We start from the raw sequence: 24,255 nt of genomic DNA, 5'->3' as shown, positions 1-24,255 counted from the left end.
ATTCTGTTAACAGGAGACCATAGTAATAACAAAAAATTATTTAAACAGAAAACTATTACTCTTCATGTTTGATGCTCAAGATTAATAAATATTGACTTCCTCCTCTTCAAAGGCTGGAATTCATTGAAACACACAGATATCAGAGATATGGAGGTTAAAAAAAAGTCGGCTTTATTGCTTAAAGAATCTAAATTGGAAAATGTGGCTAGTGGTGTGGCCAAATGGGATTGCTAATGGTTTCTAAATACACAAACTTATTCTATTAATGCAAGCTGGACAAATTCAGTTTTCCCTTTACAGCATGCACAACAGTGGAAGTCAGGTTTTCATCCTCCTTGCAGGCAGGCTAGCTTCAAAAGGTGAAAAGAGAGGAAGGGGCTGAGTTTATTTTCCTGTCTCCAGAGCATAAAAGAGATTAACTTCTGGGGAGTAGTAAACAAAGTGTTGGGAGAAAAACTAGGTTATTATTCTGGTGGAATCTCCTCATAATAGAAACATGAAGCCTGGGGAAAGGAGCTAATCAAAGAGAATTAGTTTACAAATTTACAAATTTATAAATCTATCCTGTACCATTTCACTTGCCATTTGACTTGATGAGCGTCAGGTCAACCTGTATTTATTCTGAGAGCCCATGCTTTGTTGCCATCAACCTCCTGATATCACTCTGCATATGTAGACCACTGCATATACACCTAATGACCTGGCAAGGGTCTACTTGCTGTCACTCTTGATAGCACTTGCTCTCTTTCTGTGCTTTTTAAAGCACCTTACTCCAAAAATGCTTCCCAACTTTGATAGAGATATACTTCTTTATATTGCACTTCACTTCATTGTGCTTTACAGATAATGGTTTTTTTGTTTTGTTTTGTTTTGTTTTTACAAATTGATGGTTTGTGGCAACCCTGCATCAAGCAAGTCTATTGGCACCATTTTTCCAATAGCATTTGCTCATTTTGTGTCTCATGTTTCATTTTGACAATTCTCACAGTGTTCCAAACTTTTTCATTATTATTAAACTTGTAGTGGTGATCTCGGATCAGCAATCTTTGATGTTATTATTATAATTGTTTCAGGGTGCCAAAAACTGCACCTATCTAAGATGGCAAACTTCATTGATAAATGTGTATATTCTGACTGCATCACTGACTAGCCGTTCCACCATCTCTCTCCCTCTCCTCAGATCTCCCTGTTCCTTAAGACACAAGCTGTGAATGCAAATGAGAAGTTCTTGAAGGAAATTAAAAGTGCTATTCCAGTGAATACACCAATGGTAAGAAAGCAACACAGCCTGACTGCTGATACTGAGAAAGTTTTAGTGGTCTGGATAGAAAAATCAAACCACAACATTCCTTTAAGGTAAAGCCTAATCCAGAGCAAGGCCCTAACTCTCTGATTTTACAAAGGTTGTGAGAACTGAGGAAACTGTAGAAGAAAAGTTTGAAGCCAACAGAGGTGGTTCATAAAGTTTAAAGAGAGAAGCCATATTCATCACATAAAGGTACAAGGTGAAGCAGCAAGTGCTGATGTGGAAGTTACAGCAAGTTATCCAGGAGATCTAGCTAAGATCATTAATGAAGATGGCTACACTAAACAGATTTTCAATTGTAAACAAAATAGCCTTCTGTTGGAAAAAGATGCCACCCAGGAATTTCGGAGCTAGAGAGGTCAATGCCTGGCTTCACAGCTTCAGAGGACAGGCTGACTCTCTTGTTAGGGGCTACTACAGCTGGTAACTTTAAATAGAAGCCAATGTTCATTTGCTATTTTGAAAATCCTAGGTCCCTTAAGAACTGTCCCAACTCTCCCTCTGCATGCTCTATCAATGGAACAACAAAGCCTGAATGACAGCACATCTGTTTATAAAATGGTTTACTGGATGTTTTAAGCTCATTATGGAGACTTACTGCTCAGAAAGATGATCCTTTCAAAATAGCACTGCTCATTGGCAATGCACTTGATCACCCAAGAGTTCTGATGGAGATATATAATAAAATTAATGTCATTTTTGCTAACACAACATCCATTTTGCAACTCATGGATCAAAGATTAATTTCAACTTTCAAGTCTTATTGAGAAATCCATTTGTAAGGCCAAAGCTGCCATAGATAGGATTCTTCTGATGGATCTGGGCAAAGTAAATGGAAACCCCCCCTGGAAAGGATTCACCATTCTAGATGCCATTAAGGATATCTATGATTCATGGGAAGAGGTCAAAACATCAATATTAACAGGAGTTTGGAAGAAGTAACTGCAGATGTGGTGGAAATAACAAAAGAACTAGAATTAGAAGTGGAACCTGAAGATGTGACTGAATTGCTGCAATCTCATTGATAAAGCTTGAATGGATGAGGAGTTGCTTCTTATGGATGAACAAAGAAAGTATTTTCTTGAGAAGGAACCTACACCTGGTGAACATGTTGTAAAGAGTGTTGAAATGACAACAAAAGACCTAAAATGTTACATAAACTAAGTTGATAAAGCAGCAACAGGGTTTGGACGATTGACTCCAAATTTGAAAGAAGTTGTGTTAGTAAAATGGTTTCAAGAAGCACTGTGTACTCCAGAAACATCATTAGTGAAAGGAAAAGTACTGATGAAAGGAACTTCATTGTTGCCTTAAAGAAACTGCCACAGCCACCCAACCTTCAGCAACACCATCCTGATCATTCAGCAGTCATCAACATTAAGGCAAAACTCTCCACCAGCCAAAAGATTACTCCTCAGATGGTGGTAGCATTTTTTAGCAACAAAGTATTTTTTTTATTTTTTTAAAGATTTTATTTTATTTATTTGAAACAGAGAGAGAGAGAGAGAGCACAAGAGGGGGTAGGGTGAGAGGGAGAGGCAGACTCCCTGCCGAGCAGGGAGCCCAATGCGGGACTCGATCCCAGGACTCCGGGATCATGACCTGAGCTGAAGGCAGTTGCTTAACCAACTGAGCCACCCAGGCACCCAATGAAATATTTTTTAAATTAAGGTATGTACATTGTGTTTTTAGACACAATGCTATTGCACACTTAATAGACTATAGTATAGTGTAAATATTATTTTTATATGCACTGGAAACCAAAAAATTCATTCGACTTGCTTTATATTGATATTCACTTTATTGTAGTGGTCTAGAACTCGGTCTGCTATATCTCTGAAATATGCTTGTATTTAAAAGTTGCTAAGAAAGTAGATCTTAAAAGTTTTTATCACAAAAAAGAAAAATATTGTGGGATGGATGTAACTAGACTTATTATGGTGATCAATTCACATTATATACAGTTAACAAATCATTACACTGTATACCTGAAACAAATTTATGTCAATCATATCTCAATTAAAAAGAAATTTAACTCAGAAACCATATTTTAAAAAAAACCCACAGTAATAACTGCTTCAGGCAAGACCCAAAGATGAATGAAAATTAGTGAAACTCCAGGGTGAAGCAGGATATTTGCATAAACTCAAATTATCTTCCTCAAAATATTTATTAATATGGTGGCTTTAATATATGTCCATAAATTCTGTGATACTCCTCTCTCCAGTAGGTGGATCTCTATTTCCTTCCCCTTCTGTGTAGGATGGAATCCTACCAAATACAGTCCAGAAAAGGAAAAACCAGTAACTTGAGAGTGGAGAAACCTGACAGCCTTAACCAAGTCATCAAGGTTAATATTACCAATAGTTGCTGACATCATGTACTCCCTGATATGCTATGAGAAGGGCACTTCATCTATGCAGTCATCTCCCCAACACCCTTAATTCTCGTATAACCACCAGAAAACATCAGGCAAACCCAAACTGAGGACCATGCTACAAAATATCCAACCATTACCTTCAAAAGTGGCAAGGTCATGAACACAAGGAAAGACTGAAAGACTATTATATGAGACAGATGACTAAGATGTGACCACTAAGTGCAATGCGATATCCTGGACTGAATCATGGTACAGAAAATGGACATTAAATGAAAAACTGGTGAAAACCAAATGAAGTGTATAGTATAGTTAATAATCTACTAATGCCAATTTCTTAGTTTTGATAATTGTGCAGTGGTTACGTATGATATTAACATTAGGGAAAACTGGATGGAAGGGTAGGCGAATTTTGTGTTATCTTTACAATTCTGTAACTCTAAAATTATTTCAAAATAAAACATTGTGTATATACCCACTTTATCTTTAAGAGTAATTTTTACCCATTCCTTTTACTTCTTGAGCTTCTATTTCCATTCCACATCCCTCCTCAAATTTGATCCTAATGTAATTGTATATTTTCATACTCCGAAGTTTTATTCATCATCCCTATCATACTTCTTGGCAACAGCATTTGAATTTTTTAATTTCCTGTAAGCAAAAGTCTCCAGAAGTTAAGGAAAAAAAATTCTGCTTTGGGTTTCATTACAATTATTAATGGGCATTTGATCAAAGCAACATGTCAATACGCTTCAATAATCACTAAAGAAAAACAAGCGTTTATTGAAAATGCATTGCTTAATGAGAGGAACGAAGCTGTTTTTTTTTTCCTTCTTCCAATTAGCCCATGCGTTTGTGGGTGGATATTACTTCTTGCTGTAATGAGGTAGAATACTATCAATTCTGTTTTCTTTTCCTTTCCCTTTTCCTTTAAAACAATTTAACCCTTGGGAAATCTTATCTACATAAAAAAGTAGGGGGGCATTTACATATTGTTATAATGCTATCACTCAATTCCTTGAGTTCCTTCTGGGTTACAAGCCAAACTTGATCAGTAATTTACTAAAGAAAAACTGAGACAGACATTAGCCAGAACATAATTAGTTAGTCATAGATGTAGTGTGGTCTTGTTTTAATATTCTCCTTGAGGAGGAGGGGAGGGCTTGAGTCTCTACAAGGTGATTACACATCAACAAGTGATTGAGGTTATTTTCTTCAATAAAATCAGCTCCCTTGGATTTGGGCTAAGGCCAAGACTGACCTAGCACATATTGAAATCTTGTCTACAACATCATAATGTGTATAAATAAGAAAACCAATTGCCTTCATATGGAAATATATATACATTTAACCGTCTGTCAGCTAACACTTCCATTAGGGCCTCCAACTTTCACGAGTGCCAAGAACCGAAAACACCCACAATGGGTTTGTCGTTAGCTCTCAATGTCCCCACCTGTTTTCATGATTGTTCATTGTTTGGCTCCACCAGTGAAACTTATGCGGGAGTCCAGGTTGGTTTTCTTCTGTAAACATTAAAGACACAGTTGAGGCCAAACCTTGTCTACAGGGGACTTCTCAGAGTCTAACTAGGGTTTGCGCCAAAAGTTTCCTTGAAACCACCCACACCCTGGCTCCCCGAGCACAGCCTCCAAGCATCTTGGATAAGGAGGTCCCAACAGTGCTTTGTGAGGACGGCGGTGAGGGGGATGTGGACAGCACTTGGTAGGACAGTGAACAGGCCACACTGTGCAACTTTAACCCGACTTCTGTGACAGTAACGGCCCCAATAGGCCCGAGCACCCGCGCTCAGAGGACAAGGTCGGCGTCACGCGGCCTCGAACGCGCGCGCGTGGCATCCGACGTCTCTCCGCTTGTTGACGTAGGCCGCAGAGCGCGGAGCCAGCCTGGCCCACATAGCCCCGGGGGCGCTGTGCTGGCGCAGGCGCGAGCGCAGGGCCTAAGCCCAGCCGCGGAGACGGTTGGTGATTGGATGAGACTTGGCGGGGGGGTGTTAGTCCGGGGACTGCAGGGACGCCACGAGGTGGCTTTTTTGAAAGACGCAACCCTGGGCGCGTGGCTCTTGCTCAGAGCCCCCGCAGCCAGAGGTTGAGGCCGGGAGGAGGAAGCAACGGCGTCGACATTTGGGGCCGGCGAGCCCCGGGCCTGCGGCTCGGTCTCCGGCCTACGGGGCAGGAAGGACAACTTTGGTGGGTGGGAGTTGGGCTGGGAACCAGGCCGTTGAGCGTCTCGTGTTTTTAGGTTTTCTTTTTCTCTTTTTCCCTGAACCCCCAGTAGTTGTAAGGGCTTTCCCCGCGAACCGCTTCGACCCTTTACCCTTTTGTAGCAGTGCTTTGGAAAGGATATAGGAGGGATGAGCCCCGTGCCTGTTAAAAACTCTAGTCACAAAGTCATGACATCAAGTTAAAGAGATTTAGCTGTATGTCGTGGGAGTGTGTTTAAGCCATTTATGGAAATCTGTATATTTTTAATTTCAGAGTATTTTTATCTAGTACTTTTTTGTTTTCTGCCAATTTTCTTACGATTTGTAGGTGAGAAAATGTCTGGCAACAATGACTGGTTTCAGAGTTCCCGGGTCCCTAGCTTTGCTCAAATGCTGAAAAAGAACTTGCCAGTTCAGCCATCAACCCAGACGGTAACTACACCCACAGGATATTCTTCAGAAAGTTACAGCCTGTCGAGTATGGCTTCCAAGGTGACGCAGGTGACAGGTATGACTTCTTTTTCATTTGCAATAATGCCTTCGTTCTTTAAGATTCAGGGATGGCCAATAAGTACTGTTGAGCCTCCAGGTTAAATGTTGCCTAGATATATATACATTTACCAGTGGCTGTGTCTCATTTGGAATTCCCATTTGACTCTGAACACTGTAAGAGGGCCATGGAAATCCTTCTCCTCGCTGCTCAGTTATTCTTTACTAACTGTTCAACCGCTTCAAGCCTGTCTTGCCTTTTTGAGGTGAGGTTGTGTTGGTCCTTTCAGGGAAGGGACTGGACTTACACACTGGTTTCTACTCCACATATCGCTTAGCGTAAGTATAAAGCAGGGACAAACACTTAAATTCAGTTGAATTCAGTGTGAAAAGTAAGATAAAATAGTGAATAGAAAACAGAAACTGATCTTAGTCCCAGCTCTGCATCTGTAGTCCAGGCCTTAGTGACGTGTAATGTGTTTAAAAAAAAAAAAAAAAGCTTTGAGAGCCTCTGAAGACCTTGACATCATTAAAATTCTGTGATTCTTTGATATCACTTCACGTTAGGACAATGATAGCATTTCTTTGCAAAAATGGTTTTACTACTCCAAAAGGGTATATGCATCAACAGGTTACACTCGTCATGTGTGCCAAAATTTTTTAGTAGAAACTTACTTGTAATGAAGAATACATATAACCAGATGTATCAGGGACAATCTTCCATTTTAGAGGAGGATTTAGTGCTTTTGCTTTTTTTTTTTTTAATTTTACTGAACTGACAACTGTAACCATATATTTTTAGGTAATTTTCCAGAACCATTGCTTTCCAAAGGTCTTTCATCTATTTCAAACCCTGTCCTTCCTCCAAAAAAAATACCTAAGGAATTCATAATGAAATACAAACGTGGAGAGATAAATCCTGTGTCAGCTTTGCACCAGTTTGCACAAATGCAGCGGGTTCACCTTGACCTTAAGGAAACTGTAACAACAGGCAAGTGCAAAGTTGTGTCTGGTTATTACAGTACTAGAAGATATTTTCCTTTTAAAAGCAGGGCATATAAATAGTACTAAATTTGATTATTTTCTTTATTTACAGAATTTGGGGTTAGGTAACTACTGGTATGTTTTGACACGTATACTTCAGAAAATTTTATATTCATATTTTTCTGCAAATAACAAATGTACAAAATTTTTACAATCAAGTTTTAATTTTTTGTGTATGGCTAGTTGAAATCCCATCAGCCTTGTGGATTATTTTCAGGTGTAAGTACTTGTAGACTAATCATACTTTTGAAGAGTTGTTGAATATTTGGACTATGATTATCTAATGAGAAGAATTCTGTGATGATGATGATACCTAACAAAATTATGGTCAAATTTAGCTTCTGAATTTCAAGGTTTAGCGGTGAAAATAGCACTTACATGATTGATACTCTATCTGCAGAATTGTCTGTGACTATTTTTCCATTCTCTCTTAAACCGCCCCCCAACCTGTAGAAGGCTGCAATAGTACAGATCAAATAAAATGCAAAAGCAGCCTCTAATCTCCTTACCTCCTGACCAACCAGTGATTAGAAAGAACTTTAGGAAAGTGGAGGGATGAGATAATAAGTGCTTTTAATAGACATGGACAGGGTAAAAGTATGAAAGTCAAAGAAACACAGTCCTTAAATATATATGTGCACAAATGTGTGTGTACAAAGACATCAAGTAGTTTGGGTTTTTAAGTTTTACCATTGCTAAATTTTGCCAATATGGGTCTCAAGTCATCCTTATAAAAGAATTTAAAGCTTTTGAGATTTTAGCTAAGATTGTCATAGTGAAGTTAAATTTCCAGTCTGTTCTTTTGGAGGAAATAACAGTAAACATGATAAAAATAGAGTCTTAATATATAAGGTGGAGTTTTCCTAGGTCCACTCACTGTAGGTTGGATTACTTCATAATCAATACTGTGGACTTAATTTTTGTGTCAATAGTTTTCCCTCCATTCTTCTCAGACTATTCTTGGAAAATGTAAACTATGGGTCACAGTAAGAAAAATAAATGTGTAAGGGCAAATCTTTATTGATCTGAGCAAAAGCTACTCAAAAACACAATGCATTGATTAGTAATGGTATTCACTTTGTTTGCATAGTACTAGTTGAATAATCTGAATCAGTAGGTTTAGTGATGAGACCACAGTATCAGTTTTTTAACAACTTTATAGGTGATTTAAATACATACTAAAGTTCGAGAATCTGAAGTGTGATAGGATGAAGCTTTAAAAGCTCAGCACTCTGATACAGAGTACTTAATGAATTTGATGGACGATATCTCACACATAAGAATCGTCTGGGCCATTAGTTAAAAATACAAAATATTCTCAGGTTTTGTAAATTTGGATTGGAACCTAGGTGATCATAAGGAAGGAACTTGTGAAACTGAAGTCATAGATAGAGGAAAGCAGTTTACTCAGATGCAGTCGGGAGTTGCTTATAAAACCTCAATGTACATCTTTAAAAACCCAGAAGTTAGTGTAATATGTGAGAAAATAATGATGATGAGGCTTATGTGGAGTGACATTGTACCTAGACATCCATAACCAGGTAGAATCTTAAGTAACTAAAGACCTTCTAAAGTCTGAATTACCAAATAGTAGAACTTAAACTGGAAAAATCTTTGCCCTATAAATTTAGATGATTCCATTTCATTTTTCATTAGGCAAAAATGAAAACTAGGTAAAAGTAATTGTGTAAAGGTAATCCTTCTAGGAATTTTGGGTGGCTGGACATTGAGTTTAATTCTTTAGCATATCTTCTCTATTATGTTTTGGTTTTCCTTGTGGATTCTCTCCCCTCCACTTGCCCTTAAGGCTGTGGTGGTGTGAATTGCTAACCATAACTCCCTGATAGGTTCACAAGATTTCTGCAAAGGGATCCCTTTTATTCTGGAACTTACATAAGAGTATCAGAGCACTCAGAAGATGGGAGAAATTCAACTTTATTGGTATTGAGTTTCAGAAAGAGAGAGCTATTGCCAGAGGCTCCACATTTTACCTCTTATTGGTCATTCAGTAGGTATCTGGTTGCTTACTATTGCCAGGCTTCATTATACAAGACACTGTTGCTCCATGTATGATCTGTACTCTAAAGCTGTCCCTACTGTTCATGCTGAATCTGGAGCTAACCTGGCTGCTTGATAGGTTCCTCAGAACAAGTTCAGGGGCTCACCCAGATTTACTTTTAACCTGCATTGGCTCTAAAAAACAAAACACAAAACTGATAGGCCAAGATCGTTTTCCACAATTTTTATACTGGGATATTTTTCTCTATCAAATGTCATTTGCAAGATCATACTGTGAATTATTGCAGCATTCCTTCTGACTTCTTTTTCAAGGTAATGTTATGGGACCATATTTTGCTTTTTGTGCTGTGGTGGATGGTATTCAATATAAGACTGGACTGGGACAAAATAAAAAGGAGTCTAGATCCAATGCAGCGAAATTAGCTCTCGATGAGCTTCTACAATTGGATGAACCTGAACCAAGAATGTTAGAAGCAGCAGGTAAATACTCTTGATTATAAAGTATTTTTAAAATGTATCTTTTTCCAGAAGGAATCACCTGAAGGATTTAATGAAGAGTTACATGGCAACTGCAAGATAGAAGTAGCAGAATTTATTTCCTTCCATTGCTATCTGATTGCTGACATGTTGATATTAGTTAAAATGCTCTCGTATAGGGGATTAAAAGTACACTTATGGTGATGAGTACTGAGTAATGTATGGAATTGTTGAACACTATATGGTACACCTGAAGTTAATATAATACTGTATATTGTACTGGAATTTAAAATAAAAATAGCAAAATAAAAAAATTAGTTTTATATAAAAAAAAATGCTCTTGTATGTTTCAGCACCATAAGCTATAAACATGTTGACTGAATTGTCTCACAATTTGTCAGATTCTCAATAGCTTCACATCTAGAAACTTGATTTTCTCTGTAATTTATTAGATTCTTATTATGCTCTTAATACTGTGCATTTAATGCTTAGAGTTTTTAAATGCAATTTTTGTGAAGTTTGCCTATCTATATTAAATTCAGTAATGGTAAAGCTACTTGAGAAAATAATGGCCTAAAGCAACATAGCAAATTAGGTTAATTAAACTCCAGAATCAGATTGCTCAGGTTGAAATATTGACCGTGGATAGGCAAGTTATTTGCTTTCTAAACCTGTTTCATCTTTTAAAACATGGGGACATTAAAAAAGTAATAAGTAATAAAAAATGGTGACTCTTGATAGTAACTACCCCCTATGGCTGTTCTTAGGATTAAATAAATAATGCATGCAAAGCTCTCAACCAGTGCTTGGTGAATAATTTGTAATAAAATGATTAGTAACTCTTATTAAATATTAATCAGTTTGAGGAATATGTTACCATTTTATATATGTGGTAGCATATAATAAGCAGTTTTTGTCAGTGGTCACTTAATGGTAGATTACATTTAGGTTTATCCATAAATAAGTTAACTTTAAAAAAACAAATTTGATTTAAGCAGCGACGATAAATTCGTTCTTTTTAAACTCAAATCATCACTTTTATTATACTATTGCTTTTTTTGTTTTTAGTCTATTCATTTTTTCTTTTGTAATACTTAAGCTCATTTTGTTCTTTAAGTTTAACTCTTATTTGATGGCCTTTTATTTTTGTTTAAAACCATTATTTAGTAATTAAAAATGATTTATTTTGCTACATGTAAGTTTTGATGTGTAGTTTTTTTCATTGTTTTCAAATAGTTTGTCATATATTAAGTACTTAGGAAAGTATTTTGTTAATTTTCATGTTATTTTCTGTTCACTATTTTTCAGATTAATTTTTCAGGGTTAGGTGTGATTTTATCTTATATATGCTGGCAATATAAATGTCATTATCTTTATTTTATTGAAATACTTTGATTCTTACATGTTATTTGGCCTATAAAAAGCAATGATGCAGTGATTTCATTTTGTTAGAGAGTATAAGAAATTTTTAAAATCAGTATAAAGTTATTTCTTTTTAATCTTGCATATTTTATATATGTTATGTATGTTTTGGGTCTTGAAATTTTTTTTAATTCTCACAGTGCTACTTTTAGTTACCTTTTGTGTTTGTTTAATATCTTTATCCTGTTTTGCTTTTAATAATTTTCTTTGCATAAAATTGGTTGTTATATGTAAACAATGAATCGTGGATCACTACATCAAAAACTAATGATGTATTATATGGTGATTAACATAACATAATAAAATAACATTTAAAAATTAGATTTTTTTGACATAAAGAATATTTCAATAAAAAATTTAACATTTGCATTTATTATGAATGGTAAGTGTCATGTTATGGTTTTTTTTTTCCTTTTGTCCTGTGGATAATGTTTTCATTGTTTTTTCTTTTAAATATTTGGAGGGTCTGTACCGATTTTAACCTAGAAATTTCTCTTTGATATGAATTCAATTTTGATAATTTTGAGTTTTGATTTTATCACTTGATAATTTCGCTATCTTTACTAATATTCATATTTGTTCATCATTCATTTATTCAGTCTCACACTGATTTATCCTCTGGGTGAACAAATCCTACTCACCTGGAGTTTAGTGTGATGAGTGATTTATTTCTTTTATAGATATGCCTTTGCCCTTCCAGAGTCTTTAACAAATTAATGTGAAATGCAGAATCGGTGACAAATAATATTCTTAAGGCATTCCTTCAGTATATTAATGGGAATTCTTTATATGTGATTATTTTATCAGCTATTGACCCACCTAGGTATATCCCCAGCAATATTTTCCCAGGTTCCTTCCAACTGTAGCATGCTAGAATCAGTAAATCTATATTTTCAGGATGTGCTGTGTTCCAAGGACTGTGGTAGGTATTGGGAATCAAAAATCAAGTAAGATCTGTCCTCTACCCTCAAGAAACTAAAATGCTTTGTTGAAATTACATTAAAACATATCTACAGAATTTCCCAAGCATCTAATTTAATTGTCAGAAAAGGATGTTTATGATTGGCTTCTAATGATAAATACTTTTTCCCTAAGGGTCTTTAAAATGCTTATCTAGGGCTAACAAATGTTTTGCCTGGTGGGCTACAGTTTTTAGTTTCTAAATATCTATCTTTTACCTTCTCTGTGAAAATCAAGGTAGCACTTCCCCATCTCCACTGATACCCCTTTTTATATTCACCATTGTTTCCTCAAAAGTCACCAATAGTACCTTAATTATGATTAAAGGTTTTTTTAATAATGTATTTTTTCTTCTCACAGAGCCTAGTAATAATTTAATAATTCAATTAGGTCACCTTTTTCCTTACATTCTTTAAAATGTCCTAAACAGCTGAGTTTAAAGATTTATTTTTCTTGTGAAGGGATATGGAAGATAAGAGCTGAGTATTTCTTTTCTTTGCTGTGAGCTTTATATCAGTTTTTCTGATCTGTTCATTTATAACATAAAACCTAAAAAACTTTTTAATTTTTTCAAAATTTTGAACTCATCAAAATTATTTTCCATGTATATCTTTTCATATTTTGTACATGTTTTTAAAGTATAATCTTATTTTTTTAATCATACAAAGCTTCTTGCTCTAGTTTTTTCAAGGATAGTGTTATTAATGATACTTTAAGTTTTGAAAATCTTAACACTTTAAAAAAAAATTTTTTTTTTTAATTTTTATTTGAAGTAAGCTCCATGCCCAACATGGGGCATGAACTCAGTGACCCTGAGATTGAGTTGCATGCTCTATTGACTGAGCCAGCCAGGCACCCAGAAAATCTAACACTTTTTGACACAGTGATTTAAGAATCTGGTTCTAGGGGCACCTGGGTGGCTCAGTTGTTAAGTGTCTGCCTTCGGCTCAGGGTCCTGGGATCAAGCCCCGCATCGGGCGGAAAGTCTGCTTCTCCCTCTCCCACTCCCCCTGCTTGTGTTCCCTCTCTTGCTGTGTCTCTCTGTCAAATAAATAAAATCTTAGAAAAAAAATGTTGTTCTAAGTTTATTTCAGTACTCCTTTTTAAAAAATCATTTAAAAAGTTCTTAGTGTAGTCAAATAGAATTTTGTAATGCATATATATAAAACAAATTTTAATATCTTAACCATTTTAAATGTACAGTTTAGTGTGAAGTACATTCACTATGTTGTGTATCCAATATCCAGAACTCTTTTCATCTTGCAAAAACTGAAATTCTATACCCATTAAACAATTATTCCTCATCTTCCCCTCTCCCCCCTCACACCAAGTTCCTGGCAATTACCATTCTACTTTCTGTCTGTATGAATTTGACTATAGGTATTGCAAAGTGGAATCATATAGTATTTGTCTTTTTATGGCTGGCTTTTTTTACTTATAATGTCCTTAAAGTTTATCTACATTGCAGCATGTGCCAGAATTTCCTTCTTTTTTAAGATTGAATAATATTCTATTTTATGTATATACCACATTTTGTTTATCCATTCATCCATTGATGGTTACTTGGATTGCTTCAACTTTTGGCTATTGTGAATAATGCCGCTATTAATGTGGGTGTACAGATAGCTATGACATTCTGGTTTCAATTCTTTGGGTTTCATACCCAGAAGTGGAATTGCTGGATCATTTGGTAATTTTATATTTAATTTTTTTAAGAACTGCCATATTGTTTTCCATAATGGCTACACCATTTTACATTCTTACTTATAGTGCACAAGGGTTCCAGTTTTTCCACATCCTCACCAACACTTGTTTGTTTGTTTTTTTTTTATAGTAGCCATTCTGCAGGGTATGATGTGGCATCTCATTGTGACTTTGACTTGCATTTTCCTATTGATAAATAATGGTGAGCATTTTCTCATGTGCCATTTGTATATCTTCAGAGAAATGTGATAATTCCTTTCCCCATTTTTGAGAGGGATTATTGGGGTTTTTTTGTTGAGTCTTAAGAGTCCTCTCTACAGTAATTCCTTCCTTACTCACGGTTTCACTTTCCACGGCTTCAGTTACCTGTGGTCAGCTGTGGTCTGGAAGTAGCTTATCCTCCTTCTGACATATCAGAAGGTAATAGTAGCCTAACACTGTCACAGTGCCTATGCCATTCACTTCATCTCATCACATTTTAAAATCTCACATCACTACAAGAAGGGTGAGTACAGTACAATAATATATTTTGAGAGAGAGTGAGACTATGTTCATATAATTTTTATTACACTATGTATGTTATTCTATAATTGTTAATCTCTTATTGTGCCTAATTTCTAAATTAAATTTTATCATTAGGACATACGTATAGGAAAAAACATATATATAGGGTTTGGTATTATCTGTGGTGGAACTAATCCCCTCAGGTAAGGAGAAGGCTACTTTGTATTCTGGATATCAGGCCCTTATTAAATATGTGATTCGCCAATATTTTCTCCCTTTTTGTGATTTGCATTTTTACTCAGTAGTGGTTTTTGATTCACCAAAGTATTTAATTTTGATGAAGTTGCAATTTTTTCTTTGTTGCCTCTTTTAGTGTCCTATCCAGGCAATTACTGCCAAATCCGGTGTCATCATCAAGCTTTTCTTCTGTTTTCTTCTAAGTGTTTCATGATTTTCACCATTATGTTTGGGTGTTTGATGCATTTTGAGTTAATTTTTGTATATGGGGTTAGGTAGGGGTCCATCTTCAATCTTTTGCATGTGGATATCTGGTTTTTCCAGCATCATTTATTGAAAAGACTGCCCTTTCCCCCTTTGAATGAATGATGCTGGCCCCCTTGTCAAGAATCATTTGAGAAAATACGTTGAGAATTTATTTCTGTGTTTTCTATCCCATTGGTCTATGTATCTGTCTTTATGCTATTACCATACTGTTTTGATTTATTGTCACTTTGTATTAAGTTTTGAAATAGGAAGTGTGAGTCCTTCAACTTTGTTCTTTTTCAAGATTATTTTGCCTATTTGTACATGGTGCTTTAAAATGCAGGCCAACTTGTGCAGTCATATTTTCTTTATTGAAATTATTTGTGCTTGATGAACAGGATTTAATATTTTTGGTTTTCATTCTACCTGAGCCCAACTCTCTTGAGTAAATGGAAAAAATCCATCTTTCTCTGAGTTTTTAAAGTTCTGCTTAAAGTCCAGAGTGTATATATCTCATTATAGTTAGCCTTTGTTTAACTAACATGAGCCACAGATGACATTGCCAGTCTTTCCTTGCTAATTCTAATGTATTCAGTCGGTATTTTGTCTTACTCAGAATTAAGTCTGGAAGAGCAGTATTTTTTGCTTCGTTTGTTCTTATGAATGATTCTTGAAAGATACTAATTTAGTTGAACCTTTGCTCTTGGAAACTCTGCATTTAAACTTTTCTGTTTTTTTGTTTTGTTTTGTTTTTTTGGTTTAATGTCATGTTCTTTTTTTGTTTTTCCTGGATTCCCTAACTCGGGATCTAATTTGGAAAGCCATTGCAAAGAATGAGACTAAAAGCTTTGAAAACCTTGAATGTAGTATCCCCCTAGGAAAAAATCATAACTTTTACTTGTTGAATTTTGATACGTTAATTTTAAGTATTTTGCATAGTATTACTGTAAATAGAAAATTGTTCATGAGCATTTAAAACAAGGTTTCATTCTAAATGCTTTTTGGAATGTGGCATCTATGACAGCACAAACCATATAGCAGCATAAAGTCAGGAAATCCCTAACTGTATAATTTTAGTATAGAAAAGACATTTATCAAGGCTGAACTAATGGGTAATTTGATGGCCTAGAGTTGGCAGAACTATACAGAAAAAATAATCATTCTAAGATTGCTGTTGATTATAGAATAGTAAAATACCTGTTCTTTGGAACATTGAAGTTTCATGTTTCTTTATGTTGTTTTTGTTTTTTTACAGGTCCTCCTCCTATCCCTGCAGAGCCTTTTGTTTCACCTGAACCAGTATATGTCTCAAAAGTACATTATGGTAGGAAAATCCTTTATGATGTTCTTTTTTAGAAGAATAACCCATTAAAAAATTATAATTCAACATATAATTAAAATATGCTTAGGTATGAAAATATACATTAGTATGTTATCATTCAAACCTGTCACACTTCTACAAGGAGGAGAATTTCCTTTTGTACTGTGCTAAAAAAGAGAAATAAGGAAGGGAGAGGAAAGATTGAAGAAATGGCTTTTTTTCTATAAGGAGGTGGTTCATCAGTTTCATATAGCTGCTTTTTTTGAGGATGCTTTGCTTTAGTAGGCTTGTCATCAATGAAAACCGATGGCTTTCTGGTGCTTAATGGTTGGGACATTTATGTTAAATCTATTTACTTTTAATGGCAGTTATTTGTCGCTCAAGCTCAAGAAAACTACAACTACAATTGCAGTTACTAATTGTATGGTCTACAATCAGCTACTTCTCCATGTACCTTAATTTTTTCATCTATAAAATGGCTGTAACAATAATTATCTCATAGTGTAATTATGAGGATTAAATGAATTCATACATGTAAAATACTTAAATCAGTGCCAGTAGATGCTTCCTAAATAGTAACCTTTTATTATAACACTTTGTCATATTCGACATTGTGTGGTGGTATTTGTATACTTTTCCTATCAGATTATGAATCCTCTGAAAATCAGGAAATTATTTCTACATGGCTTACGTATAGTTAACACTTCAGACTTCAAAGTTTAGAATACTTATAGAATTAAAATGGAAATGAGCCTTTCTTTCTCTGGAAAGGTCTGGAGATTAGGGTTTGAAAACCAACTTTATGCCTATTCAGACTTGGTTTGTCCATTTATTTTTTAATTTACATTATCTTTCTAAAACAGAGAAAAACTGTGCACATTTGTGAGCCTTGTTTGGAGTAAAAGGCCCAGACCAGGGAAAATAGTCCTATTCAAATGGCAAAATTCACCAAAGTTTAATACAGTAATTTGATCTAACAGTCATAAGAATTGATGAAAAGAAGGGAAGTGAGGGATGAATCCAGCAATAATCATCCCTGACTATGGGAGAGGGCTCTAGTCTGTCTTTTCAGCCTCTGTGGGCAATTTCAATGAATAGTAAGACAGAATCTTGGTCAGTGACCAACAATATGGATTAATATTACCCTGAGAAAACAGATCAGTCTGCGAGGAAGAAAGATGTGGTTAACAGTATGTTTAAAGGAATACATGATTAGAGTCAAGTTTAGTAGGCTCAGACAGGAGTCAGGTTGTCAGAAAATGGAGAGCCAACCTCATCCTTCAAGCTTATGGGTAAACATAGGAGTTGGATGTTGTTGCCTTTGAAGAAAAAAGATTTGAGACCCACAGTAATTTCCCAAACATATCCTGTTGGGCCAGTTATAGAGTGTATCACTATTTCACAGCCTGTCTGCTTTGTTCTATTTCTAACTGGACCATATTTCATTAAAAATAGCAATTATTGGGGTACCTGGGTGGTTCAGTTGGTTAAGTGACTGCCTTCGGCTCAGGTCAGGATCCCAGGGTCCTGGGATTGAGCCCTGCATCTGGCTCCCTGCTCGGCAGGGGGCCTGCTTCTCCCTCTTCCACTCCCCCTGCTTGTGTTCCCTCTCTCGCTGTCTCTTTCTCTCTGTGTCAATTAAATAAATAAATAAAATCTTTTTAAAAAATAGCAATTATTTTGGGGTGCTTGGGTGGCTTAGTCCATTCAGGTTCTGACTCTTGATTTTGGCTCGGGTCATGATCTCCAGGTTGTGAGATGGAGCCCCGCATTGGGCTGCATGCTGAGCGTGGAGTCTGCTTAAGATTCTCTCTTTCTTCCCTTTGTACTTCCTTCCCCCCCCTAAAAATTAAACAAATAAATAAAAATTTTAGAAAGTGATATTTTGGCTCTGAAGATAGGTTCAGATTACCCATGATACTGAAGATCACTTGAAATTTGCTACTCGAAATCAAAGAAATGGTGTTAAATGGCATTATGAATGTCACATTTTTATCTTATCCTTAATTTTCAGTAATTTGGGAGAATATTTTATTTCCTTAATAGCCAGGGTGTATGTATAAGGAAAATGGTGTTGCACTTGCTTTTTATTTTTTTACATGCATTGGTAATAAGAGATACATTTAGTAACTGAGACTTGGTTATATTCACAATATTATTTCTTCAACACTGAATTAAGATCAAGAGGTATACTGGTATGTTGTTAAGTCCCAGATGTACTTTATGATATTTAAGAGCAACCTTTAAATGTGTAGCAGAATATTTTTTTGCCCCATACACAATTATTTTATTTTATTTATTTTATTTATTTGACACAGAGAGACACAGCGAGAGAGGGAGCACAAGCAGGGGGAGCAGGAGAGGGAGAAGCTGACCTGAGCCGAAGGCAGACGCTTGACAACTGAGCCACCCAGGCGCTCCGCCCCATACACAATTCTTGTTCTATACTAATCTCTGTGTGTTTTTCTACTCTATATCATAACACAGTACTTGCTAACTATATATGACATGATCAAACAAATTATGGTACATTCATTCTATGGACTCATTAAGAAGGATGAGGTAATACTAATGTCTACCCTTGAGTGATGTCCAAGATCAAGTAAATGCAGAAGGTGCATTTTAGCATGAGCCAGTTTTTGTTTTTTGAAGTTATATATATTTGTAGATTCTCAAAATTTCTATTAGAAACTGGTAACATTGCCTGCATTTGGTGGGGGAACTTCTGAATGTATATTTTTATACTGCTGTTTCAGTGAAAAAAAAGTTAAATTTGGGGTGCCTGGGTGGCTCCTTCAGTTAAGCTTCTGCCATCCCAGCTCAGGTCATGGTCCCAGATCCCGGGATGGATCCCTGCATCAGGCTTCCCACTCAGCGGGGAGTCTGCTTTCCCCTCCAACCCTCCCCCGTCTTGTGCTCTCTTGTGCTCTCTCTCTCTCCCTCTCAAATAAAATCTTAAAAAAAGTTAAATATCATTAAATGGATACTGCTTCTTCTGTATCGTGAGTTTTTGGTGATATGCAGAGCCAAGTTGCTGAGTACTTCTCGTATTTTTACTACGTAAGGACCAAAGACTAATTTATACACCACACATTGGTTTTGTTGTACCAACTTAAGTTAAATATGTGTTAGTATGCAGTTATAGTAATAATTGGCACCTCCACATTATATGCTTTGTGATGAGATAGAAGAATATAGCTATTCATTCTTTTTTCTCTCAGAGCTTCATTGTGCAATTAATTTTGTGATTGTTCACATTATTCCTGATCATGTGAATTTGTTTTTGCCAAGAAGAGAGCATTAACAATATTAACAGAGAAAAATTAAAGTTTAACAAATAAACAAAAGCATGTAAGTGGCCTAACTGAAATGCATTGTGTCCCATTAGCAGAATGTTAGCTGAGATTGTTAACATCATACTTGTATCATTTGTGTGCTTTTTTTATTGTAATGATTATTAAGTAGGTAAAAATGATTTCTGTGAAAATTATAGTTATTCATATAATGATGACAACAAAGTTGTTTCATTGCTTTTTTTCCTCTAAAAATATGAAATGGACTGCAAACCACTTGATAGACTACTTAGCAGCCATCATGAAACATCAGGAACTATCAGTGGCTTACAATTAACCTTTGAAAAACACTATATTAGGTGATTCTGCAACCTCTCATTCTCTAGAACAGTGGTTCTCCAGTAGGGATACACAAAGCGACAAATGGCCAGGGCCTTATCCAAGAATCTAAACTTTAAGCTCTGGAGTTTTCCATAAAGCTCAATAATATAGTCTTTTTTTAGATTGAATGCTTTAAAATATCAATCGTGACATAAATTATAATTTGCTCTCCCATATCTATAAATTACAAACTTACTCAATTGTAATGTTATATAATAGGAATAATAGAGGCCTCTGGGAGAAAGTACCATGTCTTCAAATTCATATTCCATTTAATTTTTTTCCAGAAGGGAGATATATTCAGTATGCAAAGATTTCACAGATTGTTAAAGAAACATTTAATCAACTAATTTCTAATCATTCAGAATATCTGAAATGTAGCAATTCCTTGGCTGCTTTTATAATTGAAAGAGGTAAGTCCAAATATTTGGGATGTGTTGGTTTGTAGAACAACTATTAAATATCCTAATCATTTGAGCTATATATAGTAGTATTTTAACTATCTTTGACCCTTTTTACAACGGTGTTGCATTGATTGATTTGAAGTGGCCTTTTCTAGTGGGCGTAGATCATTAAATACAAAGGCTCTCAAAATTAAAGTATACTAACCAGAAACTAATAGAGAACTGCAGAATGGTAAAATGACTAACATTTTAAACAATAACTCTGTTGGAACTACTACCAACCTGAAATCTAATTTTCATTGTAACAAACATTGAGAAGGTCTAGATAAAAATGAACAAATTTTCTCTTTTAAGTAAGAAAGGATTACAATATGAAAAATCATGAAACTGTGTTTTTTTTTCTTGTGGGTATTATGATATGATTCCAACTACATTTTATCTTTTATTTACCCTTTAGTGTTCTAGGTTGATCATTAATTAAAAGTACTAGGATTTTATATTCATTTCCGAGTAAGATATTAGAGATGATATAAAACAAATTTGAGATTTGGTTCCTATTCTTAAGGAGTTTTTATAATTTAGGTGGGGAGAGAAGATATACATAGATATGGATATCTATATATAAAATCTATATCTATGTCCATAGATATGTTTATATATAAAACTATATATATATCTATATACAGATACCTATATATAAAATTATTTTCTGTAATCCAAAAATGCATGAAAATTCATAGATAGAGAACTGATCATAGATAGTAGAGAACTGATAGAGTTAAAATCTTTGGGTACTAAACTTTAAGTGTTAATAAGACTTGGATAAATAGAGGAAAGGACATTTTTGGAGAGAAAAAGACATAAAGGAAGAAAGCAGCAGTGAGAAAACTTTATGGAACAATGAGAAATTTATTACTAGTGCAGACAAGTATATATATACAGGGGTAATACAGAATATACTTAGGTTGATAAGATGTTACCAGATTATGCAGTCATTTAAAATCCAGTCAGAAGTTGGATTTAATGAGATAGATAGTAAGTGGTGAAAGACTTTTGGTCAGGGATTGATACAGTACTCTAATTGTTGGGAACAGCAGGAGACTTAGCTCTGCTACTTAAATGACTTTGGGCATGTTATATACTTAACATCTCTGCTTCGGTTTTCTTCTAACTTCTTAAAAATAGAAATCTCTACTTCATGGAGTTACTAGGATTAGATGTGATAATATAAATAAAATATTTGGCACAGTACTTGGCATTTAGGAAAAGCTTAAATTACCCATTTGTAATGATTAAAGTAAGTTGATGTTTAAGCAATAATTGCCAACATTTTTTTTTTTTTTAAATACTACGAGGATTGGGCCTGAATTAGGGAATCATAACTTAGGTGACTGTGATGGAGCTGCTTATGTTAGAGTTGAGATAGACATGAATGAACAGGGAAAGAAAATATTTTTTTAGAAATTGATGTGATAAGGGGCATCTGGGTGGCTCAGTCGTTAAGCATCTGCCTTCAGCTCAGGTCATGATCCCAGGGTCCTGGGATCGAGCCCCGCATCAGGCTCCCCGCTCTGCGGGAAGCCTGCTTCTCCCTCTCCACTCCCCCTGCTTGTGTTCCCTCTCTCGCTGTGTCTCTCTCTGTCAATAAATAAAATCTTAAAAAAAAAAAAAGAAATTGATGTGATAAGATGAAAGTGACAACAAATGATAGATGAAATGAGATGAATAAAACAACATTTCAAGTTCACATAGAGAACGGTGTTTCCATATACACTGGAATGTGGAAGCTGATGTGAAGTTGTGTGCATAGCATGGATGAAAGTAATAAATCTGGTTTTAGAAATACGGTTGTGAATGTGGGGTGGGGAAAGACTGAGTAAAATCAAGTACATATTCCTGGAGTGACTCACACAATCAGTACATACTTAAAATGTATTAGAAACCTCAAATGGGTATTCCTCACTGCCCAGCCAGCCTGTGTCTCCAGTAGGGTTGATCACATTCCCTGAAATGTCCATTTCATACTTTCGTTTGTCCTCAAATATCCTATATCCTCTCTTCCAACCTTGCTTTCAACTAATGGCCATGCCTCATAATTTTTAATTGTGTCTGTAAGAAGCTGTCAAATCCAAACTTCCTTCTGTTCTCTACCACCAAATCTATGTAATTCCTTGCATTTGTGCTCATTTTCTCTACTGTGAGTGGAAGAAGGATCTTTCCTCTTATAGCTAATCCCTTCACTTAAATTTTGGTTCCATTCCCTCTCACATCTTGATGCATTGCTTCTTTTGGTTATCCCCTCTTTTTCCTGCCTTATCAAACTAGCATCTCCCTGAAACATGGCAGGTCGAGTTACAGAGTTGAAATAGAAACTGAGTATTTATAACTCAGAACTTTACATCTCCATTCCAGAACTTACACTGACACTATATACTTTTACCATCACCATCCCCTCCTTACTAGAGCAGCTACATTTGTGATAATGGAACTTTTTGTTTTTCCCATCTAATTTTATTCCTCCTCCAGCTTTCTCCATCTCAGTAAATGGCATTTTCCCAGTTGCTCAGACAGACGAAAAGGCTAAGTCCTTTCCCTAATACCCTAAAATTTATCTCTAAGTTTTATTATGTCTCCAAACTCTCAGATCTGATTATTCTTTTCCAACCACCCTTCATTACTCAAGTCTTAAGTCATTATGTCTTCAGCTTCTTGGACTTATAGCATTCTCCACATAAAGGAGTGAACTTAAAATGTATCCCAGTATGGTTTTTCACTCCCTTACCCTCAGTAGCTTCATCATAGCTCCTGGGTAAAATCCACAGACTCCTTAGCATGGTTTATGATGCCTCATTTTCTAAACTCATCTTATGCCATTCCCTTCACTCTTTCCTGGAGCAGCTATACTGGTCTCTCTTTGCCCAGGGTCTGCACAAGCTCTTTCTTTTGACTGCAATACCCTGTACCTCACTCATGCTGCTCACTCTTCTTACTGAAACTTAAATTTCAATTTTATAAAGAGAGATTCTGCAGCTAGTTTGCATGAGGTAACCTTCCCCCCATTATTCTTTACATTGGCCCCATATTTTTTTTTCCTTTAACGCACATATCACAGTTTGTGGTTTGTTTAGTCTTTTTCTGTCTCCTATTAGAAGCTTCATGAGGGCATGTCTTGCTCAACATTTTATTCCTAGCATCTACTTTAGCACCTGGAACTTTGTTTGAGAGTCTAAAATTACAGATTTTCTGAAATCATCAACATGGAAGTAAAAGAAAAAACAAGAGGAGCATATTCTAGAGAAAAAAGAGCAATGAGCTTAGTGACTACACTATAGAAAGGCCTCATAGGATGTGAAAGGAGAAAAGAATTGTATAAGGAAATCTCGAATGGGGTACAGCAAAAAGTAAATGGAGCAAAACTATTAGAAAAAGAATAAGGTGCTTTTCTCTTTAAAAAAGCAGTTTTAGGGGTGCTGGGGGGCTCAGTCAGTTAAGCATCTACCTCCGGCTTAGGTCATGATCTTGGGGTCCTGGGATTGAGCCCCGCATCGAGACCCGCATCAGGCTCCCTGTTCAGTGGGAAGCCTGATTTTATTATTTTATTTCTTTGACACAGAGAGACATAGTGAGAGAGGGAACACAAGCAGGGGGAGTGGGAGAGGGAGCCCGACGCGGGGCTCTCTGCTCAGTTAGGAGTCTGCTTCTCCCTCTGCTCCTCCCCCCTGCTCGTGCACACACACTCTCTCAAATAAATAAAAAATCTTTAAAAGAGCAGTGTCAGTAGAACAGAGAAACTTTGATTTGTAGAGAATTTGAGTGGATTAAGAAAAAAATAGAGCCACTACAGATAACT

The 24,255-nt window shown here is 35.7% G+C and overlaps 1 protein-coding gene across 2 annotated transcripts in view; it reads left to right on the top strand.

Moving 5' to 3' along the window:
- Positions 1-6,240: 6,240 nt before the first annotated feature.
- Positions 6,241-24,255, top strand: part of ADAD1 (adenosine deaminase domain containing 1) — a 52,317-nt gene continuing 34,302 nt past the window's right edge. For both annotated transcript variants that reach the window (XM_028102313.2, XM_028102312.2), the window contains exons 1-5: positions 6,241-6,412; positions 7,196-7,384; positions 9,769-9,936; positions 16,262-16,330; positions 20,289-20,414. In XM_028102313.2, the coding sequence (XP_027958114.1) occupies positions 6,241-6,412; positions 7,196-7,384; positions 9,769-9,936; positions 16,262-16,330; positions 20,289-20,414 (724 nt within the window). The remainder of the gene's footprint in view (positions 6,413-7,195; positions 7,385-9,768; positions 9,937-16,261; positions 16,331-20,288; positions 20,415-24,255) is intronic.

This window comes from Eumetopias jubatus, unplaced genomic scaffold (genome assembly GCF_037043125.1).
Source record: "Eumetopias jubatus isolate StellerSeaLion01/CBP00866 unplaced genomic scaffold, mEumJub1_p1.0 scaffold_2, whole genome shotgun sequence".
In the NCBI taxonomy this organism is placed as follows: Eukaryota; Metazoa; Chordata; class Mammalia; order Carnivora; family Otariidae; genus Eumetopias; species Eumetopias jubatus.
The sequence above is the reverse complement of the archived record's forward strand: the minus strand, read 5'-3'. Positions and strand labels throughout refer to the sequence as shown.